Source organism: Nesoenas mayeri, assembly GCF_963082525.1.
Source record: "Nesoenas mayeri genome assembly, chromosome: 3".
NCBI lineage: Eukaryota > Metazoa > Chordata > Aves > Columbiformes > Columbidae > Nesoenas > Nesoenas mayeri.
This window is the reverse complement of record NC_137544.1, coordinates 68828933-68854813: the sequence shown is the minus strand read 5'-3', so window position 1 is coordinate 68854813 and position 25881 is coordinate 68828933. Positions and strand designations below refer to the sequence as shown.

The 25881-nt window shown below is 36.0% G+C and overlaps 1 protein-coding gene across 3 annotated transcripts in view; it reads left to right on the top strand.

Moving 5' to 3' along the window:
- STXBP5 (syntaxin binding protein 5) overlaps positions 1 to 25881 on the top strand; it is a 95894-nt gene that overhangs the window by 11456 nt on the left and 58557 nt on the right. For all 3 annotated transcript variants that reach the window (XM_080342780.1, XM_080342779.1, XM_080342778.1), the window contains exons 3-4: positions 18478 to 18559; positions 19407 to 19507. In XM_080342780.1, coding sequence (XP_080198906.1) covers positions 18478 to 18559; positions 19407 to 19507 — 183 coding nt within the window. The remainder of the gene's footprint in view (positions 1 to 18477; positions 18560 to 19406; positions 19508 to 25881) is intronic.

Here is a 25881-nt window from a genome sequence, read left to right as displayed (position 1 = left end):
GTGGGGACTGTAGTAGAATAGTATAATTCTTTATTTAGTAGATTTCTAAAATATGTAGCAAATCTGTCAGCCTCTGGAAACTCATACTGAATCCTGATTCATCTTGATTTTTACAATGTTTTCATGAAATTACTTTTTTTTGTGACTGTCATTTAGCCTGATCTGACATGTTGATGTTTAGTTTAAGATTTTCTGCCACAAATGAGAACCATTTTCTGTTCTTGGTAAGAGGTTCCAAAACTGCTTTTATGTCTGAGATCTGTACAACTCAATGACATTCTTGATCTGCATACTAGTTGTTCTAACTTAATAAATTCCTGCAAAGACTCAGTCTATTTTGAATCCTTACGCTTCCTTTTTTTTAAAAAAAAAAAAAATAGTTATTGATAGTGCTTGTATTAAGACAGCTGTATTGGTTGCTGAATTAAGATTGGTTCTAATATTGTATTAGTAAAAAAGATTTCACTGAAGGTCAGAAACAGATCTTCCCTGATCATTCTTCTGCAGTAGTTCTACTGTCTCTTTTTGGTTCTGTACCTATGGATTTTTCATTTGCTTTTAAGTGTCAAGAATATTGAAGTAGGTGAAACTTGAAATATGTCTGCTAGTAAGGAAAAGAAAGTGCAAGATTAAATGCTTTGCAGAATACTAGGTTATGCTGATTGAGCTAATAAAAGTGTGAAACTGTAATTTTTTTGTAATAATGATACTGATCTTTTAACCCTTAAAGTGCTGTCTGAAGCACTGCAGTTTGCAAAATCAACTGCATGGTCAATGTTTTACAGAGAGAAGTTTATAGCTTGATAGAAATAACTAAAGGCTGCTTTATTAATTTTACTGAATGTTACAGGATTTAATTTCATAAGTCCCTTAAAAAGGTAGTTACAAAACCTGGTTTCTGTTTGGGCAAACTGAAGCTTAATTTCCTTCTAAAATTGAGATTATATAATTGCAGTCAGCACTGCTTGAGTGTCTAGAGTAAGTCTTAGCCTGTCCCATTCAAACCAGTGTTCATGAGGGGAGTACTGGTGAAGAGAGGAGTTTAGATTCTCCACCTAGAAAGCTGTAGCCAAAACGCACCTTTTTTTTTTTTTATGGTATCTCCCATGGATTCCCCAAGAACTAATGGTCATTTCCTGCTACTATATTCTTGTGAAAAGACTTCACAGGAGCAATTTTAACTTTGGAAACTGGGGAACTAAAGAAAGATGCAGATCTAAAGGAAACAAAGACTTTGTATTTCTGCTTAGCAAGCAACTATTTTATTTTGTGTGATTCATGCTGTTTCAAGCAGGGGATTGCATTGCATAGCCTCTCAAAGCTGCTGCCGGGCTTGTACTATGTATGTGTTTGATTAACATTATTAGATCTTTGGTTCATGTTAAGATGATATATTTAACGCTTCAAGAGTAGCCAACTAAAGAAGTAATCCAGCTGGTATCCAAAGCTTTTGGTAACCTTTTCTACTAAAGGCTCTGCCTCTTTCCCACTTTTAACACCAACTTGTCCATCTGTTGCTGCTGACTACAAAAGCAATTTGCATTTTTCTACTTGCTCATTAGGCAAGAAGAGTAGAATGCTAATTTTTTGTGATCATTTAATGTTAAATTGATAGGATTAGCATGCCAGTATTTTTTATTTTTTTTTTTTTAGCATATGCTCGATCCAGTCTTACTACTTTGTTAAACAGAGCAGATGTTCATCTTCACAGTTGAAAAACATTCTTGACTGAACTTTGTAGTGTTGATATTAGAAGTACAGTTACTAAGCTTTAGTGATGCTTGTTAATATGCAGAATGGGCTGCAGAGCAATAACTTGCCTGGCATTCCCTTTTATGTGAGTTCCAAACTTGTGCAGTGAGATTAACTTCACAGCCACCCATAAATGTCAGAGAGAAAGGAATGTCACCAAAAAAAGCCCCCAGTAGACTTCCATTTAAGTGCCTAAATATAATGAGACTTCTTGCTGGTCTGGCATATATCCCCTCATTTTTTAAAATAATTAGGTAGGAAATCTAACACTTAGGAAAGAAATCCTGGTGAATTACTAACCTGGAAAAAGAGAGATCGAGTAGCCTACGTCTTTAAAGTACATAGTCTTATTAGTATTGTCCCCATGTTTTCATAAGGGCTGCTGGCCAAAGGAAATAGTATTCAAGTAGCAGCTACTCACAAAGAATACTACAATTTTCTTAAACTTTGTACTTACTTCTCTTTCAGTTAAAACAAACAAAAAAAACCAAAGCCAAACAAACAAACAAAAAGCCATAGGTCCCAAACCCTTTTTCAACTGCACACATTATATGTTGCTGCCTAGGAGTTAACTTTTACAACATTGTTTCTTTTCTTATGTAGCAAAGGAACTTTTGAACTCTGGTAGTTTCAAAGAGCTGTGAGGTTGTAGGTTTGTTTTGGGGGGTTTTGTTTGTTTGTTTTTTGTAATCTCTTTGTATGAACACTCTGCCAATCATTTCCAGATCAAATAAATGTTATTCTGGATAAAAAGAAAAATAAAAATGTGGGAAGGAGGTGATATTTCCTGAGCAAGTTTTACTGATATTTTGATGATTTTTTTTTTTCTGCTGGCCATTCCCACCCATATCACAAGGTGCTACCAGTGAAATTTTGTTACAAAATATTTAGGAACTTCAACTTTGCATTTTAGCATATCATAACCAGAAGCAGTTCCAGTACTTTGTGATAGTCTGGTTGTACATAGCTAACAGTGCATTCTGTAATTTCCAGATCAGGATTTTTGGTTACTTTTGTGCAGCCATTTTACCTCCTGTAGTTTTCTGTAGATAAACTAACTGAAACTTAGTAAACACATCTCTTTTAATGCGGGAAAGTTACCTGTAACACATTCGGTGTATTAATAGTATTAGTGCTAAGAACCATAAAGACCCTTGTTATAGCAGTTTGCAAATACAGCTCTACAGAAATAAAAACTTAACTGCAACTACATAGCCATCACAGCTGGTGCATAGCTATAATTAGAGAGCTAAGTGATCAATATTTGAATGCTTCAGTATCTGTTTGATCCCCTACTTTGCAGCAGAACTGGCTTGTATTTGCAGCAGACTTCATTTTAAGCTCGGTCTATTTTAGTATCAGAAATTACAGTACCAAAGGGGCCAGAAATGTGATGGTGTGTGGTTTAAATGGGAGTATATGATAGTCACTAAAAAAATTGTCTTGGTGGGTTTTCTTAATTATAAAACAGCTAAAAACAAGGCTTGCATTTTGTTTCAGTAGACAGAAGTTGTAGAGATCCTTACTATTTTGTTAAGGTCATGGACAGACTCTTCTCCTAAAGTGCTCAAAAGTGACCTTAACTTACTTCTGTCTAGTGCACCCTGGCCTGGGCAGAATGTTTATGGGCTTTAGCTGTTACCTTAGTGAAACCCTTTGAAAGAAGGATAATTTCTAAAACCAGTAGAGGAGGAGTATGTAGTCTTCCTCTATATTCAAGATTGATTTGGGGGAGGGGGAAAGAAATCCTAGTCAGGCCACAGAAAATTGGGAAACACTAGTACCAAGAATACTACTTAAATGTTTAGTTCATAAGTTCTGTGCATAATTTCCTAGTGATTCACCTGTCTGAATTCAAGCTAATATTTATTTAATATATACATGATACTTAGTATATTAAATATTTAGAAACATTTAATGTACCAGATTATATGCAATACAAACAATATAATAAAGAAAAATAGGATTGTCTTAAACTAGGTCTTTGAGACATAAGGGTCACAGCAGTAGAAGCTTCAAACTGATAGATAAGTGGATACTGCTGAAACTTAGCTTTTTGATTTGTAATTGCTAAATCTGCCCCACAAACTTGGAAGAGCATTGCAAACAAAAAAGCATCATTTTGCTGTCTTATAGAACAATCATGTGTCCACATTTTGAGACCTATGTTTTCCTTTTCTTTGCATTTTAAGTGGCAAGGATTTAGAGGAGGGAAACTAGAATTATTGAGAACAGAGTGGCTGTCTTACAAGGGGATTAATAGTACTTGGTCTCAGTTTAGAGAGCAGGAGGAGAAGTAAATACGATCAAGGGTTGTGAAATCAAGCAGACACTGTTTAAAATGCATGCTGAGATGTCATTTAGCAAATTTGCAGTGCAAAATCTAGGGGGTTGTCCCTGAAGTACTATTAAACTGATTTAAGAGATAAAAAGCAATTTTTGGTTTGAATATAATTAGTGAAATTCTAGAACTTGTGTGTGTGGGAGTTGGTGTCAGCAGGCCATACTGGTGCATTCAGGAGGGGAGTGGACAAATTCGCAGACATTGGCTCCTTAAGCAAATACTAAAGGTACTAGACTGGGAGTTTTCTTCTAATGTGTCTTATCCACCAGGATTGTTTGGTTTGGGTGTGGAAAGGGAATAGCCACAAAGAACAGCCAGGTTTGCGTGCTCTCCTTAAATAACTCCAATTGCTCTTGTAGGAGACAGTGCTGGGCTGTGTGGGCCTCTGGCTTGAGTCAGTGTGGTGACTCTGGAACTCATAGTCTGGCTGACTCTTGTCAGAAGAAAGAATTCCGTAATTGTGAATCATAGAATAGTTTGGATTGGAAGGGACCTTCAAAAGTAATCTAGTCCACCCCCCTTGCAATGAGCAGGGACATCTTCAACTAGATCAGGTTGCTCAGAGCCCTCTCCAACCTGGCCTTGAATGTCTCCAGGGATGGGGCATCTACCACCTCTATGGGCAACATGTGCCAATGTTTCACCACCCTCCTTGTAACAAAAAAAAAAAAAAAAAAAAAAAAAAAGTTTTCCTCATGTCTAGCTTGAATCTCCTCTCATTTAGTTTAAGAAATTATCCCTTGTCCTATAGCAACAGGCCCTGCTAGAAAGTGTCTCTCCATCTTTCTTATAGGCCCCTTTAAGTGCTAAAAGGCTGCCATAAGGTCTCCCCAGAGCCTTCTCTTCTCCAGGCTGAACCAGGGTCTCACCAGAGGGGAGCAGGGCAGAATCACCCCCTTCAACCTGCTGGCCATGCTCCATTTGATGCAGCCCAAGATACAGTTGGCCACCTGAGCTGCACGTGCACACTACAGGCTTGTGTCCAGGCTTTCATCTGACAGCACCCCTAAGTCCTTCCACAAACTTCTTCATGTCAACTCAGTGCTTTGCATTATAGTTACTTTTATAAATAAAACTTAAAACTGCTTCTGTAGTTGGTTAGCAAAGAAATAATGTCTGCTACTTAAGTAAAATTTATCAGATGCCTGAATGGTTGATGAAATGTTCTTGTGGTATGATACAACATAAAATGCCAAGAGTATGGGTGTGGTATAGTGGTGAGTTTTAGCTTGAAGGAAGCTGCTTTGTAAACTCAAGTGTGGTAATTACACTGTGATCTGATAATGTTCTCTGTCTTCCCTTTTTTTGTCTGCAGTGGAGGTTACTGTTGCAATTAGAACAGAGTGCTGGGCAAGTTCAGAAAACAGTGTCCTTGAGTAAGTTTTAAAGGGGAAAAGCTAATTTGTGCCATTCTCCAAATGTCATAGCATGCCTTACAGGAGCTGCATGCAGTTTGACAAAGAAGATGCTACTAACGCTCGCTGTTCTAATCTACAGAATAATGGGTTGGCATTTTCAAGAATATAATGTCACCTGCTGCATGAAAGCTCATCCAAAGAGGCTGTTCTTGCAAAATATTCCTGAAATTATGTTTAGTGTCAAACTAAAAATTAGCATATTTCAGTAACAAAACAGGTTAAAAAAAGAGCATAATTTGAAAACTTTGTCAGTATAGTTTGTTCTACAGTCCCCAGAAGCAGAGAATCTTCTGTATTCTGTAACTTCTGTAGTCTGCTACAGTACATTTAAAACATAATTGTAAGTTGTACAAATGCACTTAATTTGGGGAGAGTTCACTTCTGATGAAATTAAACTCAGTTGGGAATACTTGTTATTTGTTAGTGTTGTCTTAGTGCATTAATGGCGAATCTTTAAAAATGATCAGTGTAAGTGCATTCTGTATGACTGTACTGAATAATTATAAATATTAATTTCAGCTTCTAATAAGGACTTATAAGAGTATTTAATAGTCTAAAGTATCTTAGTAGCTTGGTGGTCATAGATGTTATTTGGAATGTTACTGCCGACTTTTTTTTTAAAGGATAATTAATAAATGACATTCAGCGTACTATTTTTGTTGATGTTTGACTGGAATGCATGTATCAGTCTATTGTGGTGGTTGTTAGTAAAAGAGACTTCATTCTGGATTTGTACAATAGGCCAGTAGTTAATGTTCCTTTTTTCACTTGTATTTGAGGAGATTTTATAGTTGCTATTTTGGATTATCAGAAATTATTAGTTAATAGAAATAGTTATTTAGTTAATAGAAATAATCTCTGCTTGTCTTTTGAAACCTGGTTAGTCTGTCTTTATCTTAAACAAAGGCAATTTTCAGTGTCTGTATGTGACAGATTTCTTTTTCTCACTAAATTATTCTCCAAAAATACTCTTTTACAGTTTTCTGATGTGCTTTAGTACAGTGTTGCTTCCAATAGAGTTAATTGTAGCTCTTGTCCATGAATAGTTTCTAAGAATGTATCTTTCCTGGAAGAGGCCATCTTGGGTGGCCTGGGGTAATTGATTTAACTCTTTCTTCTCTGCCTGAAGAGGATTGAGTTTGTGTATTTGTGGCTTGTGAGGGGGGATAATGCTTGATTCCACTGAAATGTTTCTTTGTCCCGACTGTGCAGCCTTGTAGCTGCACGGTGAATTTGAACACTACCTGTTCTCTGCAAACTCACCAAGTTTAGGGAGTCGAGCAGACTTGGAATGTGTGTATGAATGTGTAGATGATTCGTAATTGAACAGCCAGCTTCTCTCAGCCTTTCCTGGGGGCTGAAGTTGTGAACCTGGGCATTCATAGGGGAAAAAAATTAGTAGTAATCAGATTTAAGGTTGCAGTGCTAGCATGTCAGTCGGGGTTTTTTATAGTGTTTTTCCAAAGAAGTTGGGATGCTTTACAAGCAAAACACTTCTAGACTTGTAACGCTTCAAGGAATCAGAGTGAATCTGCATGCAGTTGGCCAGTAAAGATTCTCTTTTTGTAAGGAGAAAATATACTTGATTTTTTCTCTTAATACGTATGTGACTTGAATTTAGCTCCAGTAGAATTTTTAACATCAGGAAGTCTAATGCTTTGCTTTTTTTTGTGGCTTTTTTTTGTTTGTTTTGGTTTTCAGTTCACACAGGGCTACTGCCCACTGTAAATATACAACAGGATTATTTGTTCCTGTTGAAGATTGTAGTTCTGCTGTGCTATCATTTGAAAGAAGAAATGCTCTTCGAATGGTACCTTGTAAAGACGGCATTTATTACCTTTGAACTTTTCTAGCCAATTCTTGGAAGCTAGTTTTCTCCTGAGGTTTGGTTTGGTTTTGTTTTTCTTTCTTAGATGAACATAACAGGTGATTTAGTCTTACACATATCAACTTAAATGCTTACTGTTCCAGTTTATATCTGAGTCTCCTTTGTTTTCACTTCTCACCATGCAGCGTATATGTAAAACTTCCACATGTTGCAACTTCCAGTGAGTTGCATCAGCTGGTTTCCTCTTGTATTTTTTGATGGAAGGTGGTACAGAAATGAACTTTCAAGATGAATTAATTTTTTCTTGCTGAGTAGAAAAAGATGTCTGACAGTCAAAACATTAAAAATCTTTTAATCAAAACATTTTAAGCAGTGAATCACACCAGATCACTGCAGGTTCTCCTGACTCAAAGCAGGTGTGAACTGACTGTGCTACAATGCAGTGTTGATTTTAAAGATCTGGATTTGGTGCTTAGAAACCATCTTGAGGTTGGATGAAGAGTCCTGTTCCAGACAATACTTTTCTTTTGTCTGAGCCGCTGGATGTTTTCATGTTATGGCATTTCTGGAGTGCTGTTTTCCACAGCTGGAAACTTCCCTAGAGAAGGTGGGGAACCCTGTCTATTTGATACCTGTAATTTCAAGCTTTGACATTAAAACCTCAGTAAAGCTCTGGACTGTGGTGATAGTCTACCTCAAACAGTGAATGATTATTATTATTTTTTTTAATTTTGTTTGTGGGGTCAATATTGTGACTAATGATGATGACGGGGTTACTTCTTTTTTGAAAGATGTACAAAGATGTATGATTGCTAGGTTGTTTTTGTTTTTGTTTTAAACTAAGTAGTAGCACTTTCAGTCTCTTGGATGGCTCTCGTGTAAAGTTGCTGAGCATCCCAGTGGAACCCAAATTGCTTAAAAAGAAAATTCCAAACTTCCTTAGTTTTGTACTTCAACTCTCATTTTGAAGGTAGTTTTCTGAGGAATCCAACTGTATTTCTCTTTAAGCACATCTTCGTGCAGACTGAGTCTTTACTTTGCCTCCTTCTTGTCCTTTATTAAAGACGAAGAAACAGTGGAAATGTGAATGTCTTCTCTTGGCATTTGGGAAACAGAGTGATAGTGAAGTGGACAGCAGCACTGGGGAAAACCACTGCCCTGTTTCTTCAGCCTTTCCTTGGCTATGCAGCAGGTGTAGACAAATGCTTAGTGTTCTTTACCCCCCTAATCCTTTCCTCTCTCCTAATAAATCATAGATCAAACTATTACATTTTAGTGTGTGTATTTTTTAAAGACAATCTCATTCTTGCAGAATTATTGCTAGATATTTCAATTAAGTTACAGGATTGTAAAGAAACTTTGGAAGTGCTAAGCAGCATAAACAGATACAGCTCTGCATCTTTGGAGGGCTCAAAACTGCAATTTGCCCTACATAACTTTTTCTTCAAGCCATCATGTGAAGAGAATGGAGTTTCCTCTTCCTTTTTCCTTGGAACTGGAACAGTTTCAGTTATAGTAAACAAGTTGTAATTTATAGATATTCATTATTTTGGAAACTTTTATCTAAAGAAGGATTTTATCTGTGAAAACTGCTATCCTATGACTCTAGCTTGTAGTATAATTACCTGTGTGTGTAACTTTTGAAATGTTTCCTGTGATTGCAGCATTTTATACAGAACCTGTATTTTGGGATGTTGTGATTGTTTCCGCCTTTCTCCTTCTGACGGGATATTCCCTTCTCAGCTTCCTACTTCCCTAGAACTTATAGCAAAGTATTACCTGTAAGACTCTTTCACTTCTGTCAAAGTTGATCAAATTGCTCTTCACCTTCAGAAATTGCTAGTACCTGACAAATGAAATGGTTTTTCTAATAGCAGGGCAGATGAACACAGCCTGAAGTATTGACGTTACTTGGAATCTGACAGGAACTGGAAGTACACAAGGCTAAGAGATTAGCAGGGTCTCTAAAGTGTCAAATAAAAGTCTCACTGAAGCTAAATTTGCAAGGTAATACATTCTCTCCACCTAGCAATTAAAATGCCTACTAAAAAAACTGCAGGAAAGATGCATAGGAGAACTACTTTGGACTGTTATTTTCTGTTGATGGTCTGTTTTCCATCCTTTCGCAGTCTTAAACTGAGCTGTGGGTACTTGGAGATCTCATAACACTGTCTGATTTATCCCCTTCCCAGTGGTAATAAAAGCTGTTTGTTACTGACATCCCACAGCCCGTATAAAACAGTAGCTCTGTGTTTATACTCTCGTGGGAACTCCTTAGCATTATGGAGTGGTACATTGCTTGAGGCCAAAGGAGGGACCCAGCTGAAGACCTCAGCTACACTGAGGAAGAGCAAACTGCAGAATCCAAGGTGGCATCAGCAACGAAGTTTAAAAAAAAAGATTTAAGATTTTTAATGCTGGGCTTCACATTTTAATAGTATTGAAGAACCGCATGTTTTAATGCCAATTTTTATAATCTGTCAACTTCATTTAGGTTTTTCTGATGACCATCTATTTTTTTTACTATATTTTTAAGTAAAATTTAAGCCAAATAATGCAAAATGTTTACTAATTATGTTGAGATAGATCATAAACTTTTAAAAACAAATGACCTTAATACATTTGAGGAGATATGAATTAAGATTGCATAAGCAACTTCTAGGGACAATGTCAGCCTTTTAATAGTCCGTCTCAAGTTGCCTTTCTGGTAAACACAAGCCACAGAAATAACACTTAATGCAACACTGAAATGCAGCTATTTTTGTGGTGTGAAATGGAGCTATGTGAAATAGCACAGATTTGCAGTCAAAATAGTGAAGTAAAACTAAAGGTATTTCAACAAGATGTAGTAATTCCTCTTAATATTTTGGAATGTAATGAACTATTTCTCCAAGTTGTATTAAAAGCACAAAAAAATTAAGGAACACTTTAAGGAGTAGGTTTTGCATTTAAAACAAACAAACAAAAAACCACAACAAAACACAATTCTGGCTCCAAGGTACCCCTTGTTTATGTGAGGACATAGTTTCCTCTTTTGATATTGGTGAAATAGTGCCATCTACTGAATTGCTTTAATGCTATTAATACCTTGGTTTTCATTTCTGGTGGCAATTTTGAGCAAAGCTTCTTTAAGATCATCACCGCTACTTTGGTAGCAGTGAAAAATTATCTCAGTTCCTTTTGTGATTTGCAAAACTAGAAATTATGTTGTAGTGGAACCGGAGGAACCTTAAAATAAAGCTGAAAACAGTTCTTACAAAGACTATATTGCAAAATATTTGGCATAGCAGTGAGAGGATAATTATTGGTAGCTCATATGTTTGAGGCTAATTTTAAGTCTTAAGGTGTCATTTTGAATGAAGAAGATTGAAGATGTCTCTCTACTTATGCATTGGTGTGGAGGAGATTGAAGAATGGGCTCATATTTGAACAAAGTTGAGATGGAATGAGTAGTGATTACAGGTAGTGTCTTCGGTCATGAATATCCAGTAGTCAGTGACTTGAAAATAGCTGAAGAGGATTTGTTTGGCAGACAAGAGTTAAGGGGAGTATTTTAGATTGTCCCCGTGAATGAAGAGGGATTTCTGGACCTAGCAAAGAATTGCTTTGCCGTCAGAAATCAGTGTTGGCAGACAATAACTGACTGGGCAAGGATTGGTGCTGTTCTTTGGAAATGTTAAATTGTCCTTCTTATTAGATAATATCTATGGTTCTTTATGCTTCAGAACATTACGTTTATTAATACTGCTGTTGGCAATGTCTGTACAAAATATTTGGGCACTGGGAAGACACATCATTCTTAGTCCAAGTATTCTTCAGTTCTAGGAGCATAGAATGGCCATGCTTCTCTTGGCCGAGAAGCTATGGACATAAGAAGAAAAGCCTTGTTAATTATCAATATTGTGATATAGTATGTGCTACCAAAAGGATAGATGAGCTAAGGTATTTGTAACAACATGTTAATATTTGACATTAAAATTAAACTGGTTTGAATAGAAGATAGGCAAACAGGACTTGAAAGCATACAACAGAATACAAATATTTTTGTCTCTGAATTTTGATGAAGATCTTTCAAAATATATAATTATTTCCTGGGTTTACTTTATATAGTCTTTGGAAAAAACTTTGAGTTAGTGATTACCACCCATTTCACTGCATTTTGCGTAGTCAGAGGAACCATTTGCAGATATATTTGTAGCACTTTACTACTTTTTTGTGTTCTACCATTCTCCTTCCCTTCCATCTCATCCCAAAAAAGTACCAGACTAATCACTTTCTTAGCATTGTTAGTGCTGAAATACAGCTTTTAGATGAAAGTAGTAGAACTTGGATCACAAAACCAAGTAAAATCAAGGAAAGCCTGTAGCAGTGTTAGTTTTTTGAAAGTGCTATGTTTAGTCTAAATTGATGTTTTTACCTTTTAATTTAACATGTTTTACTGTCTGTGAATTGTGCATATAGAAAATTATCCTTAAAACCAATTTTGTTTCTTGTTTGATTTTTAAATCACATACTTTGAATCCTGTTTGCATTTGTACTACTTAATTACAAAATGCTTTAACGAATGATTGCCTCTCACTGGCAGCTCTGAGAAAATTCTACCAAATAGAGCCTTTACAGAAAACATGCTGGCACTTTTCCTAGCTGTTTGGGAAATACTGTATTTATGGATATCTATGTAAGCAACTTTGAAGTTTAAGATGTACTTTGGCTCCTAGCTATTATTGTTAGAAAACAGATGAGATATAAATAGCTGCTCTTTACACATTCCTCATTGATTTCTATGCAATCTAGTTCAAGAATTGATTAATTTTGAAATATATATGTTAAGGGTAAAAAAAGTGATTTTGTGCTTTGCAATTGCTGCAATTTCCTGTCCGCAGAAACTAGTTAATGAACTTTAACTGAGATCTGTGAACTTCGGTACTTTTCAAAACAGGTCTCCTTTTTGCCCCCATCAATCCAAGATTTTATTTTTTTTTTTAAGTTAACATCAAATCAATTGGCTTCTGGCATTTAAAGGAGCTGAGCATTGTTTTATATAAAAGTGAATACTTAAGGATGTTGATCTACATTTATGCAGGAACTAATGTTATTGGAAGCTGAGAAATTCAGCTTCCAGGCAGTTGTGTAGTCTCCAGTTCACTGGAATTCCTAGAGCTGCAGTAGCAAACAGCCATAGTAGTTGTTTGCTGCAACCTTTTAAGCTAATATATTTGTAATAACATCTAAGGTCAGCTGTTTAAATACCGTACCTGTTGTTGCCCTCTTCCTCCCAACAGAAAAGGACAAAGGACAGTCTCCCCACCTCCTTCGGGAAGTGTGAACTCTTATGAGTGTCAGGGCCTGTACAAGCTGCCGTACTCAAATGGTATTAAATAATTTTATGATAATGCATCTGAAATACTTTTTTGGACAGACATTGAGTATCAGAATGCAGCTTCTCAACTTTTATTGTTATTTTAAGAAGTGCTGAACAGTCAATACCATTGCTCTCTCAAAAACATTTTTGAACTTTGTATAATGTTAACATTCCTAGGAAACGAGAAAAATAATGCATTTTTCAGTATCTTGGTGTAGAAAGGATCTCTTCCAGTTCATCTTCCTGTCTTCCCCTCCATCCTTCTCCAAGAGAAGGGAAAACCTTTGGAAGAAACCTTCTGATAACCTTCCAGGACTGAGATCCCAGTCTCTTCATCTCTGAGGTGCCTCACGTTATTTTCATTCTTATGACTAACAGAACGAAGCTGAATGTAGATTTTTTTTTTTTTCTTCTAATTTCATGGAAGTTATATTTCTTTATGCTCTAGGGACACCTGATTTGGTTCCCAAGTATGATATGTAATGACTGTTTTGTTTGGGTTTTTTTTTTTTCTGTCCAAGAAATGAGGTCAGACTGTATCTAGATGTCAGCTAATTCACAAGTGCTGTATTTGCACGGAAGTTGCAGCCAGTGTCTTCTGTCTGTGACTGATGTCTTCCTTTCTCTTATCCTGTTTTCTTACCTGCTCGCTCTCCTTAGCTGGCCGGAAAAGGCATCATCATGGTCCAGCTGGAATTCCCATAGTAAATTGTTATCAGTAATTTGATAGTATTTCCACCTGGTGAACTTTAATCTCAGTTCTGAAGCCCTAGTTTGTTTTTGCTTGGTCCTGTTATTTACATATGTGAAAGTAGATCTGAAATGTTAATAAATATTGTTGTATACTTTTGCAGATGTAAATACTGAGACTTGGGGAAGAATAAAGACCTACTTAGCTGAGTGATATAAACACAGCAAGGTGCAATGCAAGCCTAAAGCTTTAGAAGGAAACTCTAATCCTGAAGTTGCTGAGAAATAGTGATATGATACCATATCAGGGTTGTTATGAAGTATTTAGTGAACTTTTACATTATGTTGTTTGCTAATGCATGGATGTGAAAGGTCAAAGGTAGTTTTGTAGACAGAGTTGACTGTAGTACTTTCTGACTAGCTCTCCCTTGTTAAATAGTATGTGTCTTTATAGATTGTTCTTCGAGGTTGTTTCTGTGAGAGATCATGCTTTTGTGTGTGCAAGTAATAGTTTTGATTAGGTCTAGACCCAGGTAAGATTGACAGGAAAGTTGCCTGAAGCTACACTTGTTCTGCTTTAGTCCTGCTTAGATGTATCACCAGGACTTCATACTGTTCTGTAACTTGATGTAACCTAAGCCTGTTTTTTGTCTGTTGTTGGATTGTATTCAGACTTTGCACTGGTGAGTAATACCAGACAGACTTTTAATCTTTATATACTTAAAATACTATTTGGAAATCTTGCTATCATTGTGTGTGTTGTGTGGTTTGTTTTTTTTTTTTTTTTTTCTGGTTGTTTGTTTCTGAGAGTTTTTGGTTGTTTGTTTTGGGGTTTTTTTTCTATGTTAATTTTTGGGGACCACAATCAAAGCACACATAAGTGTGTGCAAAATAAGTGGTGGTATTGCTGCCTATGAAAATAATTCATGGTGTGATTAAGTGGAAGACTGCTATATAGCAATGACTGTAGTAAAACATGCAGGTATAATATGCAGTCCTGGCAAGCTATATGCTACAGACCAGTATACCTAAGAATACAGTGAGTAATCTACTGCCCTTAGAGTTATTCAGGTCAGTGGTATGTTTGTTCCTCCAGTCAGAGACCGATACTTTTGCATCAAAATTGTCAAGTGTTTAAATACTGTGAGGTGTTACAGGTACAGTTTGGAGAATATCTAGGAATTAATTTTTAAAGCTGTTAGTTTCAGATCTGTATTAAAAATCTTCAGCTATTGTAACAGTGGCAAATCTGATACAGAAACATGGTCTGTACCTTGTGCTGTACCATCAAAACTTTTCATAGCAGTGTAATGACACGAAGATGCAAATAACTGTGTGATGGTGGTTTGGAAGGTAATTTATATGATAAATATGTCCCTGCATACATAACTGATTTATGCTTGGGATTGAATTAATAGCTAACATTTTTGCAACTGTGTCATATGTCAGCTGGGTCAACCACAGGTGAGAACCATCCAATCAATATTACCTAGGTTGGATTAGAGTAACTTAGAGAAGTATTTTAAAAGGAGTGCTCTTCTAAGGCTGTCATAAATAGTCTGGCTTTAGTTTTCTCTTTCAAAATGTGACTTTTAAGGGCAGATGTGCACTGAGTTGCTTCTATGTAAATAAAAAATATTACTATTCTTTATAGTTTAAAATAATACTTTGTAGAGAGAACTCACATATCACTAATTGAAATGCTTTAATTTTGCGTGGAAAAAAAAGTGTCACCTTAGGTCTGAAGCTTGTTTGGAAAAACTATTATTTTGTGAGAAAAGGCAAAATCTGTCATTATGTGATATTAATTTAGCATGATACTGTGTTTTTCTTATGTATGACCTGCATTTCTAGCAATTATGAAAGTGAACACTGATTTTGTGGTATTCAGTACATTATCTCTTCTTTCTCTTAGCTGCAGCTCTTGTCTCTTACTTGCTTTTTCAAAAAGACATGCAGAGAAGACAGTGAAATGCTAGTGTTCCCAGGGTTAACTTCCTAATCACAGTGGGGCACACAGAAGCAAAATTCAAAGGTACAGCTGAGAAGTTGTTAATTTTTCTTGTTGGTTCGTATTTGGAATAGGGGATGAAGCAGGAATAGTACAAACAAATGCTTGGTAGTGAAGGAGGAAGGATGAGTCTTTGATTAGAAAACTGCTCAGAGCAGACTGTTTCCTCTGGTGTTACCCTAGGACTTTGGCAGAGAGTTTTTCCTGTCTACAAAATTTAAAAGCGTTGCCCATCTTGTCATTGTTCATTATAATTGTTGCCTGCTTTGGGGACTACTATGCGGTAGCTGATCACTGCTTAGCACAGCGAGGTCTCTTGCCTGAAGCACACATACACTAGTATAGAGGAGTTGGATGAACTGCATTCCATGGGATGCTGCGTGTTTTCTGTAGTTGAAAAACGCTGAATATGTACTGAAATGGACGTGTATTATTATCCTTCTACAGTCAGTATTTAAGTGACGTGTTTTCTCAACTTGGCATACTCTGCAAAACTGGGAGGCTTTAGAAAAGAAGATTAATGCTGGTTAGGAGGATGATATTAATTTGAGATGAGAAGAATAATTTTAGCTACTAGGTGAAAAAGTGAAGATGACATAATCCTTGGGTAAAGAAAATAAGTGGTACTAGCTGCAAGGACTATTTTTATTTTTTTATAACTGCAAGCACTATAAAAGAGGCCAAACTCTATTTTCAGATCTGCATAGGAGGCTTCCACTAATTTGTCAAAAAGAAGAAACTTGCTCTGAATGTTTAAAGCTTGTGTGAACTTATTCCCAGTGCTGCATACTTACTGCTTTCTAGAGAGGACCTGGTTCAAGTGCCATGGAAAATGCAAAAGAATGTTTTTGTTTAAAGAAATGTTCACATGTTCTTAATATTGAAGTTTTTACTGACTAGTTATAACAGGGTTTCCAGAAATATTTGCATCAGAAGTGCTTAAAGAAAACATTTGAGGAACAGAATTTGAGGCTGGAGTAACATGAGGAATCCATGGGCTTCTCTGTTTTTCTGGGTCATACTCCTCTTGTTTTGAGGCAAGGTAAAGCCTCACTTCCAAGTAAACCATGAGTGGATGGATTAACAAGGGTTACATTTAATTTTGTTGGAAGCTGATGTTCAAGGGAGGGCCTGGAGAAATCTTCTTTTGTTAGAAAGCTACCTATGTCAGTGCAGATGAATAACAAGTTTTAAAATTCACTTCCTGTAAACATCTGAATTTATTTTTCAGATATTGCTTTTTGTATATTTCTGCAAATAATTATTAGTTCAAGTGAATGCAAAAGCATGAGCAAGGCTGAGGCAAATCTGCTCTGAAAGCTCTGGTGTTCCTTGTGGGGATATTTTTTCTAATCTGACAATTTGTGTAGCCAATACATAGGTAATGCAAAAGCAATGATTTTACATTAAAAGAGTTCAGAATTCTTTAGAAGGATATCATTTATGAGGACAACATCACCCCCCACCATTCCCTGAGTTTTAAGCTCTGTGTTTCTTTCCTTGTTTTGACAGCTATAAGTTGTCAGTGGAATACAGATATGCAGATGACTTGTACAGGAAACATTGGTAAGAATTTAAAATACAAGGGAAAAAACAGGTGAGGCAAGCTGGCTGTTTAAGTCCTTCCATGCCAGCACAAAATTAAATTACTAATTCTGTTCAGGGGAGAAAGCTGGTATTAAGTTTGCTGGATTATTCAACATCTGTTTAGTGGAGCTCTCATCACTTAGCTGGATGTTATGCAGATTCAGTAGTATAGGAGAAGAATGTGATTGAAGTTTAAAAGTTAAAATATTGTGGTGAAGCAGACTTGTTCCCATGTTAGTTCCACTTACATTTTATCTTACCAGCTTAGAGGTTGAGCAGGATGTGTGTTTCAGTTTTGGTTTGCATGTAACCTGGTAGTATCTTCAACTGTTTGACTGTCTCTCTAGTGTGAATGTATATCTTTTTTAAGTGTATTTGCATCTGCTTTGGTTTTGATCAACAATTTCTCAGTAAATGGAAGATCTGCAGAATGATTGAGAATTGTACTGTTTTATTAATTTCTAGTGTATACTGAGAGAACAAATTTGGCATACATCTGTTTTGCATGCATCTTTGGAATTACTTCCTTTCTTCCAAAAACTAAGGTCCCTGTTTAAAGCAAGGAGATGTTTAGCTCTTTGACAAATTATACTCCAGAAACCCTGGGCATATTATAATGATGAAATACTGACTGCTTCCGTAATTCATCTGGACTTGTGTTATTTTTGCTCTGTCTCTTAGAGGCTGAGAATTTCCTTAATTTCAAATCAGAAGAAAGAGGATGACTACATTTTAAATACAGAAGCTTTGCAATTAATTAATGAATCAAGTATGGAGAATTGAAAGAACTGTGTTCCTGCTGCTTCTGTTTGATATTTATTATGTCAGTATAGGACTGGTTTATGTGTGGGAGGGAAAATGAACAAACTTTTGTTATCTCATAGTTGATGTGAATCCAGGAAGTCTTGATACAGAGATCCTGGAAATGTACTTTATACATGATTTCCCATTGACTCCTCTGTATTTTGGCTACTGATCTTTAATCTCTGTCACAGCAATTTTTTTTAACTTAGATTATTCAGCTGTCCTGAATAATGGAAATAATAGAAATGATTGAAAATGGAGAGAGAGATCCTTTAGCACTTGACAATTGTGATCATTTTATTATATGCTTATTTATATCAACTTCCTTTTATACTAATCCTGATATTTAATACTACTAAAATAACTCCATCAGTCTCCGTTATGATTCTCATTGATGAAGAATTCTTTAATATGTGTACATTTAGCACTTATATGTTATTTATTGTATTCCATGGGGATAAATAAGATGAGCCTTGCAACTTTTTTGTGTTATTTTGTGGTGTTTATAAATTATTTTTTGGTGATCACTCAGATCTCTGCTGTTCAATGTTGAGTGCACTAGATAGAACCAGGATGTTAACCTGTTTGAATGTGATATTAGTGCAAGTGACAAAGTTGGTTATGGTTTTTGTTGTTCTTATGTCACATACAACCGTTATTCCTTAATGCCACCAATTCCAGCTTTGGTCGACCAGGAGTTGAATGCTACTGCCAACATGACAGTGGAGCTGCAGTAATCCAGCTTCAGTTCCTGATTAATGAGGTTAGTAAAATGTTGTACATATTCTATAATTCAGAGAAGATATAGAGTGTATTTTCTTCAATTTCTCATTAGACAAGCATAAAAATTAGCTAATGGAAATGAATGAGTGACAAACACTAATAACTATCGTAAATAAACCTTTTTAATTTTAGAGAATATTTGATTTACTGTTGAAAAGATTTGTCTCTAGAGTCGTCTTGCTGTAAGGAAGAACTTTTTCCCTAGTGATATTTTTTTACATCACTGAACATGGCGAGTCATCTCTTGAAGTAGTAAAGTATGTTTTCAATACTACTAACAGTTTAAGTAGGTAGTTAATTTTGTTTTGATAGTTACTCTTTTAGATGTGAGCTGAGCAATTATCCCTAATCTGGTCCCTTGGAAATTTCAGGTATGTCTTTTCTAGGAATGTAGCAGCTGAAATCTGACAGCAGGGCTGTTCTGGAGCTAGCCGGCACCAGATTTGTAGAGGAACTTTCTAGCTCAGAGGAATGGAGAAATCAAACCTCACTAGCTTTGTCAGCTCATAGATATTAGCAGCTGAATTCATTGCTTAACTTCTTTACAGACATGGGCATGAGGGAGTTGATGTGCTCAAAAAGCTTCTCCTTCCCCATCACCCCTCAGTGTAGAACTGAACCAAATGTGAGCTGGATTTTATGTGGTCACATCAGTTAACTCATTGTAACTACTACTTAGAACTTATCTGTGCTATGGTGTTGAAACGCATGCTTATTAATGTTGTTATCATCCAGGAAGTAAACATGTAATATATTTATGGTGTGATGTTGATATCCTGTTGTTATGTTTATGAAAATAAGTTGACTAAAACTTTATTTTCTTATAGGGAGCTCTTGTGAGTGCCTTGGCTGATGATACCTTACACCTGTGGAACTTACGTCAGAAGAGACCTGCTATACTTCATTCACTCAAATTTAACCGAGAACGGTAGGGACTAGATTGTTGTTGTGTTACCCATTACCATCACACTATGTGCTATTGTAAGATCAGATTTATTAATGCAGTCCAATTTATAACTTAAATAATTGAAATTTGATTTACATTAGATGTTGGTGTTGCAGGCTGTTAAAGCCCAAAGTACTTGTGAGCAGACCCACTAGTGACCTCAACTGAGATGACTTTTTATCACTTTAGATGTTACATTGCTGAACATCCGTTTTCTTATCTTTAAAAGGTGTAAGGACAGACGACTTTCAATGTATGTCTCCAAAGGAATTTTGGAACAAAAGAAAGTGTGTGTGTATGTGTGTACGTGTGCACAGCAAAAAAACAGGAAAACTAGTTCAAATTTTTAGTTGGAAGTTTTTCTCCCCTTGATGTAAATCAGAATTCTGCAGCGTTAGACCTCCTGTGTTTATCAGAAGCTGAAAACAACATGCATTTTGACTAACAATTTTGAGACTGGGATAACAGCATTGTAAGCAAGCTAGGGAGACATTTTAGATTAAATTTCTACAAGGTCAGTTGATTTGATTACATTTCTGCAAAAGTGTTTGGGTTTTTTTTTTTCCTTAAATAACAAATCACAGAATAGTTCTTCCCTTTTGGGAAGTAGCCTTTTTTTTTTTTTTCCCATTATGCGTAAAGTCTCACCTGCTTTTGAACAACATGTGTCAGAGATGGACTGCTTGGGGAGCTCAAAGGATACTAGAAAGAACTCAAAATAATCAGACTTATACCTGTGTTGAATAGGACAGAAAGTATTTAAGCTTTAAGTATTGGGTAGCAATATAAAAAGGCAATTTAAGTATTTATGTAAAACCTCCTAATGTAATGTCATACAAAGTACTAAGCAGGCTGTTGCGTGGGTTATGGAGTAACCTTGTGGTTTTAAAGAACAGGTTATAAACAAATCTGTCAGGAGTAACATAAATGCAGATTACTAGATTTTTGAGGGTGAAAAGGACTAAGGGGTTCTAAGTCCCTTTTGGGGTTGTTTCTATGATCCTTGTGATATGCTTTTCACAAGGACTTGTAGGGGTAGGACAAGGGGTAGTGGTTTTAAACTGAGAGAGGGTAGATTTAGATTAGATATAAGGAACAAATTCTTTACTGTGAGGGTGATGAGGTATGGGATCAGGTTGCCCAAAGCAGCTATGCTTGCCCCATCCCTGGAAGTGTTTAAGGTCAGGTTGAATGGGGCTTTGAGCAACCTGGTCCGGTGAAAGATGTCCTGCCTGCAGCAGGTGGGTTGGACTAGATGATCTTTAAAGGTCCCTTCAGACCCAAACTGTTCTGTGATTCTAAACTGTTATGCACAAACCAGAAAGCTCTGACAGAGCAAAATTCTGTACCCCAAGGGAGTGACAATGTTCCTTTATGCAGTGTGAAACTCAAATGGAGAGAAATGCGGTTCACAACCTCTAGATTAATGAGGATCGTCCAACTATAGGAGATGCAGTGGCTTATCCAAACCAGATTTTCTCTCCCTTCCTTCTTAAATGACTTTTCTCTTGCCTGCAGCACCTACTTAAGTATCAACATAAAATTTGGATTTGCAGCCTGAAAGCACACTTGGACATTGACTTCTAACTAATGCTTTAAAATGGATGTCTGAGCAGGTGATTCAGATTGCGTGCAAATCTGCTGGAAGCTGGTGTAGTCTTAGATGTATGGATATCTTCAATTAAACAGAGAGGAAGTTTTAAACCATCCTTGTCCTGTAAACACTAGCAAAACTTGTTTTCAAATATTCTGGGGTTTTTTGACTAGTTTATAAAATGAAGATTTATAAAATAAAGTGTAATCTCATTACTAAGGAAATATTTTGATGTTCAGAGAATTGCACAAATTCACTGTTGAATAATTCTAAATAGGTGTCTTTATATCAAAGGGTTCTTAGTAATTAATGATACTTAATAGGTTTGATATGTTACGTGGATTTGAAGTACATGGGGTTTGCTTAGATTATTTTTATGATGTGTATTCACTACTAAGTTTATTGACAAGAGTGTTCATGAATAAAACAGGGTCTTCTCAATTCACAAGCACCAAGTTGTTAGATACCTAATTAATAAAACCTTTTAAATAATTTATGTTGTGGGGTTAAGACTTACTCATAAGGGTAACTAACTTCTCAAACAGTAATTATTTAAAATATTGAATACTACAACAGAGCCTTGTAGCAATATGTTCTCTAATTATGCTTTAATTTGCTAGCTTGTGTAGGGAGCTTTAATATCTTGGAAATTAGTTTGGATAAAAGAATAAATAAGTTAAACTGGAAAAAATGTCCTTGGAGGGTAAACAATACCAAATCTTACTACATGACTAAATAAACTATTCTAGCCATATCAGTATCGACTTTAGGACTCTGTTGATGCTAAGGTTTTAAAATAATGTTTGGGAGTATCTGCAAGTACTGTGCTGACATTGTGGAAAAGCAGTATTTCTGTCCTGTTTAATAGGAGTTGACCTCAACATTACAGGCCAATTTTTATTCAGACTTTATTTCCAGATTAGAGTTTAATGTGTAAAGATTAGATGTGAACTAGAAGATTGTTTCTAGTGTAGAAAGCTAACTGTAGCAGTTTGCTACACAGATTAAAGGATATTCTAGTCTTGAAAACTACCATTGAACTATGCTTTAAAAAGCTAACAACATGTAAGACTATAACTTGTTAATGAGTTCTGTATTCTCCTGGCACAGCCTTCTGGCAGCTCTGGCCAATTCCCTACTTTTAGTCATATGGAAGAATTACTGCCTAATGTTTAACAACACAATTTCTAGATTTCATATTTGGTTCTCTTGTTGGTACTGTAGTTTGGCTAGCTTCTTTCAGGCCTGTTTTGAACATCTATTTTATAAGGAATAGAAAACAGACACATCTTGTTTATAAATGCTCATGTCGTGTGTTAAGTATTTATTATACTTACCTGAAAATTGAATTAGAGTATTAAATTACCTGTAAATTGGGGATTGGACTAGATGATCTTTTGAGGTCCCTTCCAATCCAGAACATACTGTGATACTGTGTAAATTAATTCAGAATGCAGTGTCTACTATGACTGGAAAGTGTTGTGAATTCTTGCTTTTCTACTCATGAATTTTAAGGACAGGGTCTGGTGAGAAAGAGTGGTGGCTTTGGTTTTGTTTTTTAAATAATTCTGTGCCCATTACAGACTTTGTTCTGAGCTGTGGAAAATACCTTCATTGGGTAATTGGCAGCTTTTTAGATTTGAGCAAAACATTTATTTAAAAAGCAGTGGCCCGGAGTCTTTAAAAATGCTGCTTTCTGTTGCATCTTTAAATGAGTATCTGTAGATAAGAAATTGGCCAAAAACTGTGACTTCACAGCTCTTGGCTGCATTTTGTACCAGTAGTTAGTAATTTAAAGCAAGTCATCTGAACTGGTGATTGAAGTTTTTGATGTATAACAAATCTATTGAAATTACTGGCAGGCATCAGAAGCATAGTGCAAAACAAGATAGTTTTGCAAGTTTTCTAGCCTTTGGTTCCTGTTGCATTTGTGTGCATTTTGCAGCTGCTTCATGTTCTAGTTACCAAATAAAGGTCAGCAGATATTAAACCAGTGTCAAACTAAGCTTGGCCGCTGTTCCTTGACTGTGGGAAGAGGTGTGTAGGGAACAGGAAATAATGCCTAATTATTCTTACATGGGAGGGGGTTGCTTGCATGACTTGTCATGCAAATGAAGTAGTACATATTTGCAAAATGAACAATTCAGTGTATGAACTTACTGTCCTAGGTTTTGTAGTCACTAAGATTTCTTCAGTGAATCACAATGTAGCTTTTATTATCTACATACCTACATAAATATCCTACACATAACATTGTGTGTTTACTTGTAATGCGAGACTCATGTCAAATTGGTTTTGACCTAGTAGCAAATGTTAATGTTAGGCTAGATTTACTCTGAAATAAGCATAGTTAATGCTTATTATTAAAGTAAATATTGAAAATATGTTGTGAGGTAGATATCCAGTCTGACTTCAGTTTTCTTGCCATGCAGGGACTATTAAACTTTGTGGTGATCTAAGATGTGAGAGGCCAAATACACATCACTAGTGAGCCAGGGGCTGTCACAGAGCCAGTTTGAGAGAGGGTTGAGTGACTAACTTGATTTAAAAAAAAGAAGTGGTGTGGGATGACTAATTTGAGTCTCTTTTACTGCAAACCAAACCACAAACCAATCAACTTTATGTATAATTATGAAAAATTTGTCTAGTTATCTAGAATGTGCATCCTTCCATAGCTGAAATTCCCTATTCTAATGCCAAAATAAGTAGTATACTTACTTTGTGACTTATCATAAAGACAAGAAGCAGAATCATAGCATAAAAATAGAACTGAGTGTTTGGCGTGTTTTGTGTATCTTACAACTGAATACGTTGATAGATGTTTAATTTTTAATATGTTGACTTTTATGCTGTGGGATTTTGTTTTTCTTGGCATTAAACTGCACAATTCAGAATTAGAAAAATATATTTGAAGTATTGCTGGTTTTGTGTCCTGATGTAAACAGCAACTTTAGTGTTGTGTTTAAAATGCAAACTCTGTCTACAGTGAGTGAATAAACCCACTTACTAATAAACAAAACCTATCTTTTATGCTTCATACCTTACCTTTTTGGATACAGGTAAATTTGTACCTGGCTTGTGCATTAGCAGACATGAGCTGTGAGAGAATTTTTCCTTCTACCTCTCTGGATTTCTAAACTGATCAATTCTGCCACTTTGTGGATAGCAGGAGGACATACAGGTTTTCTTGCCTGTGAGAGCAGGTGATGATAGACATTATTTGTAGGGTTTTGGTTGGAGCTTTCTTGTTCTTCTTTCTGTGCGTCAATATCACTGTTTCACTTCCACCTTTGTTTGAGGGCTGGCTTTTTCCCCTCTGCCCTATGTCTTTTGGGGTAGGATTGTAGTATAACTAACAGAAAGATTACAGATACGTATCTAAATAATACTTCTGAGAAGTTAAATATTTGGAGTCTTTGCAGTGACAGTGATATATGAAGAACAAGTTTAATATTACAATTAAGTTTTTCACACATAACTAAGCTTTTTTATAACTTTATAAACTAGCTTTATTCTTGAGTATGAAAGGAAATGATCACCAGGTCTGCTTACGTTTATTGTGTCATAGGGCCTTCTTTTATCTGGTAGGCTTAAAAATGTTATTCGGTGATTCAGTGGATTATGTATTTAGAAGAAATTTTATTTTGTTTCAAGAATTTAGCAGGAGAAAATGAACTTCTCAACTGTGGATTTACTCCAGATTGCTAATATCTCTTTCATGCAAGACTGGATTCATTTGAAAAAACTTTTTCACATACATGCAAAGTCCTGTGTGTTGTTGCAGTTGATGGAACTGTAGTTGCATCAGTTGCCTTCTGCTGCTTTTGGCACTGAGACAGTACTAAGTGCTGAGTCTTATTACTCTGAGATTTCAGGTTTCCAAGAAGCAGTTTTCAAAAACTGTATCTATTGTTTTTCTTGCACAGTGATGACTTTCACAGTGGTATGAAGCACATAATGGCCAACTGCCACATTCCTGGGCAAAATTTAACCTTTAGTCTTCAAGCTCTGCCTGTCTGTCAGACTTTTCCCCGTTGGTGATGGGTATAATTCTTCTGTCGCCTGTGGGAAAGCTATATCTCTGTGGCTATTTATAAAAATTGCATTATGTGACTTCCCAGATGAAATGCTCAGCCTGAACTGCATGTGTTAGACCAAGCTACCCAAGTGTCTTCTGATGCCAAAGGTCTGGTTACTTTTTGAGTCATGTCAGGTATATGAACAGGAGCTTACAAATATGTGGTGCAGGAGATTTTATTAGTGGCAAGAGGTCCTTAAATCTTTAGGATACTTGATGCGAATTCCTTCAATATTGAAAAATAGTCGTGGTTTTCAAATCAGTTGCCTAAGAATGCATGTGTGCAATGGTCTTTTGTCAGCATTACAAGCGGTGAAGTAGCCCTTTTCTCTTTGTGTATAAATAAAAAATGGATACTCATTTTGAGTGATGTACAAGTGAAGCTTGAAAAGCCATCTTAAAATGGAGAGGTGAAATGTTACTCCATAAATGAAAGAATACATAAGCCGTGAAATATATTAGGAACACTATATCATAAAAATACAAATACCGGCAGCAGCCTAAAAAACCTTCTAAAATTGAGCTGCTTTTTTTTTTCTGGAAAATTATCTAAATGGCCCAAGTATCGATCACACCAGTGGTCAGTGGTGACAGTTTCATTTCTGTTCTTGGCTCTTGCTTACCTGTTATTCTCTTGATGCCCCTAGTGTACACCCTAACTCAGACACTGAATGGAGATACTGC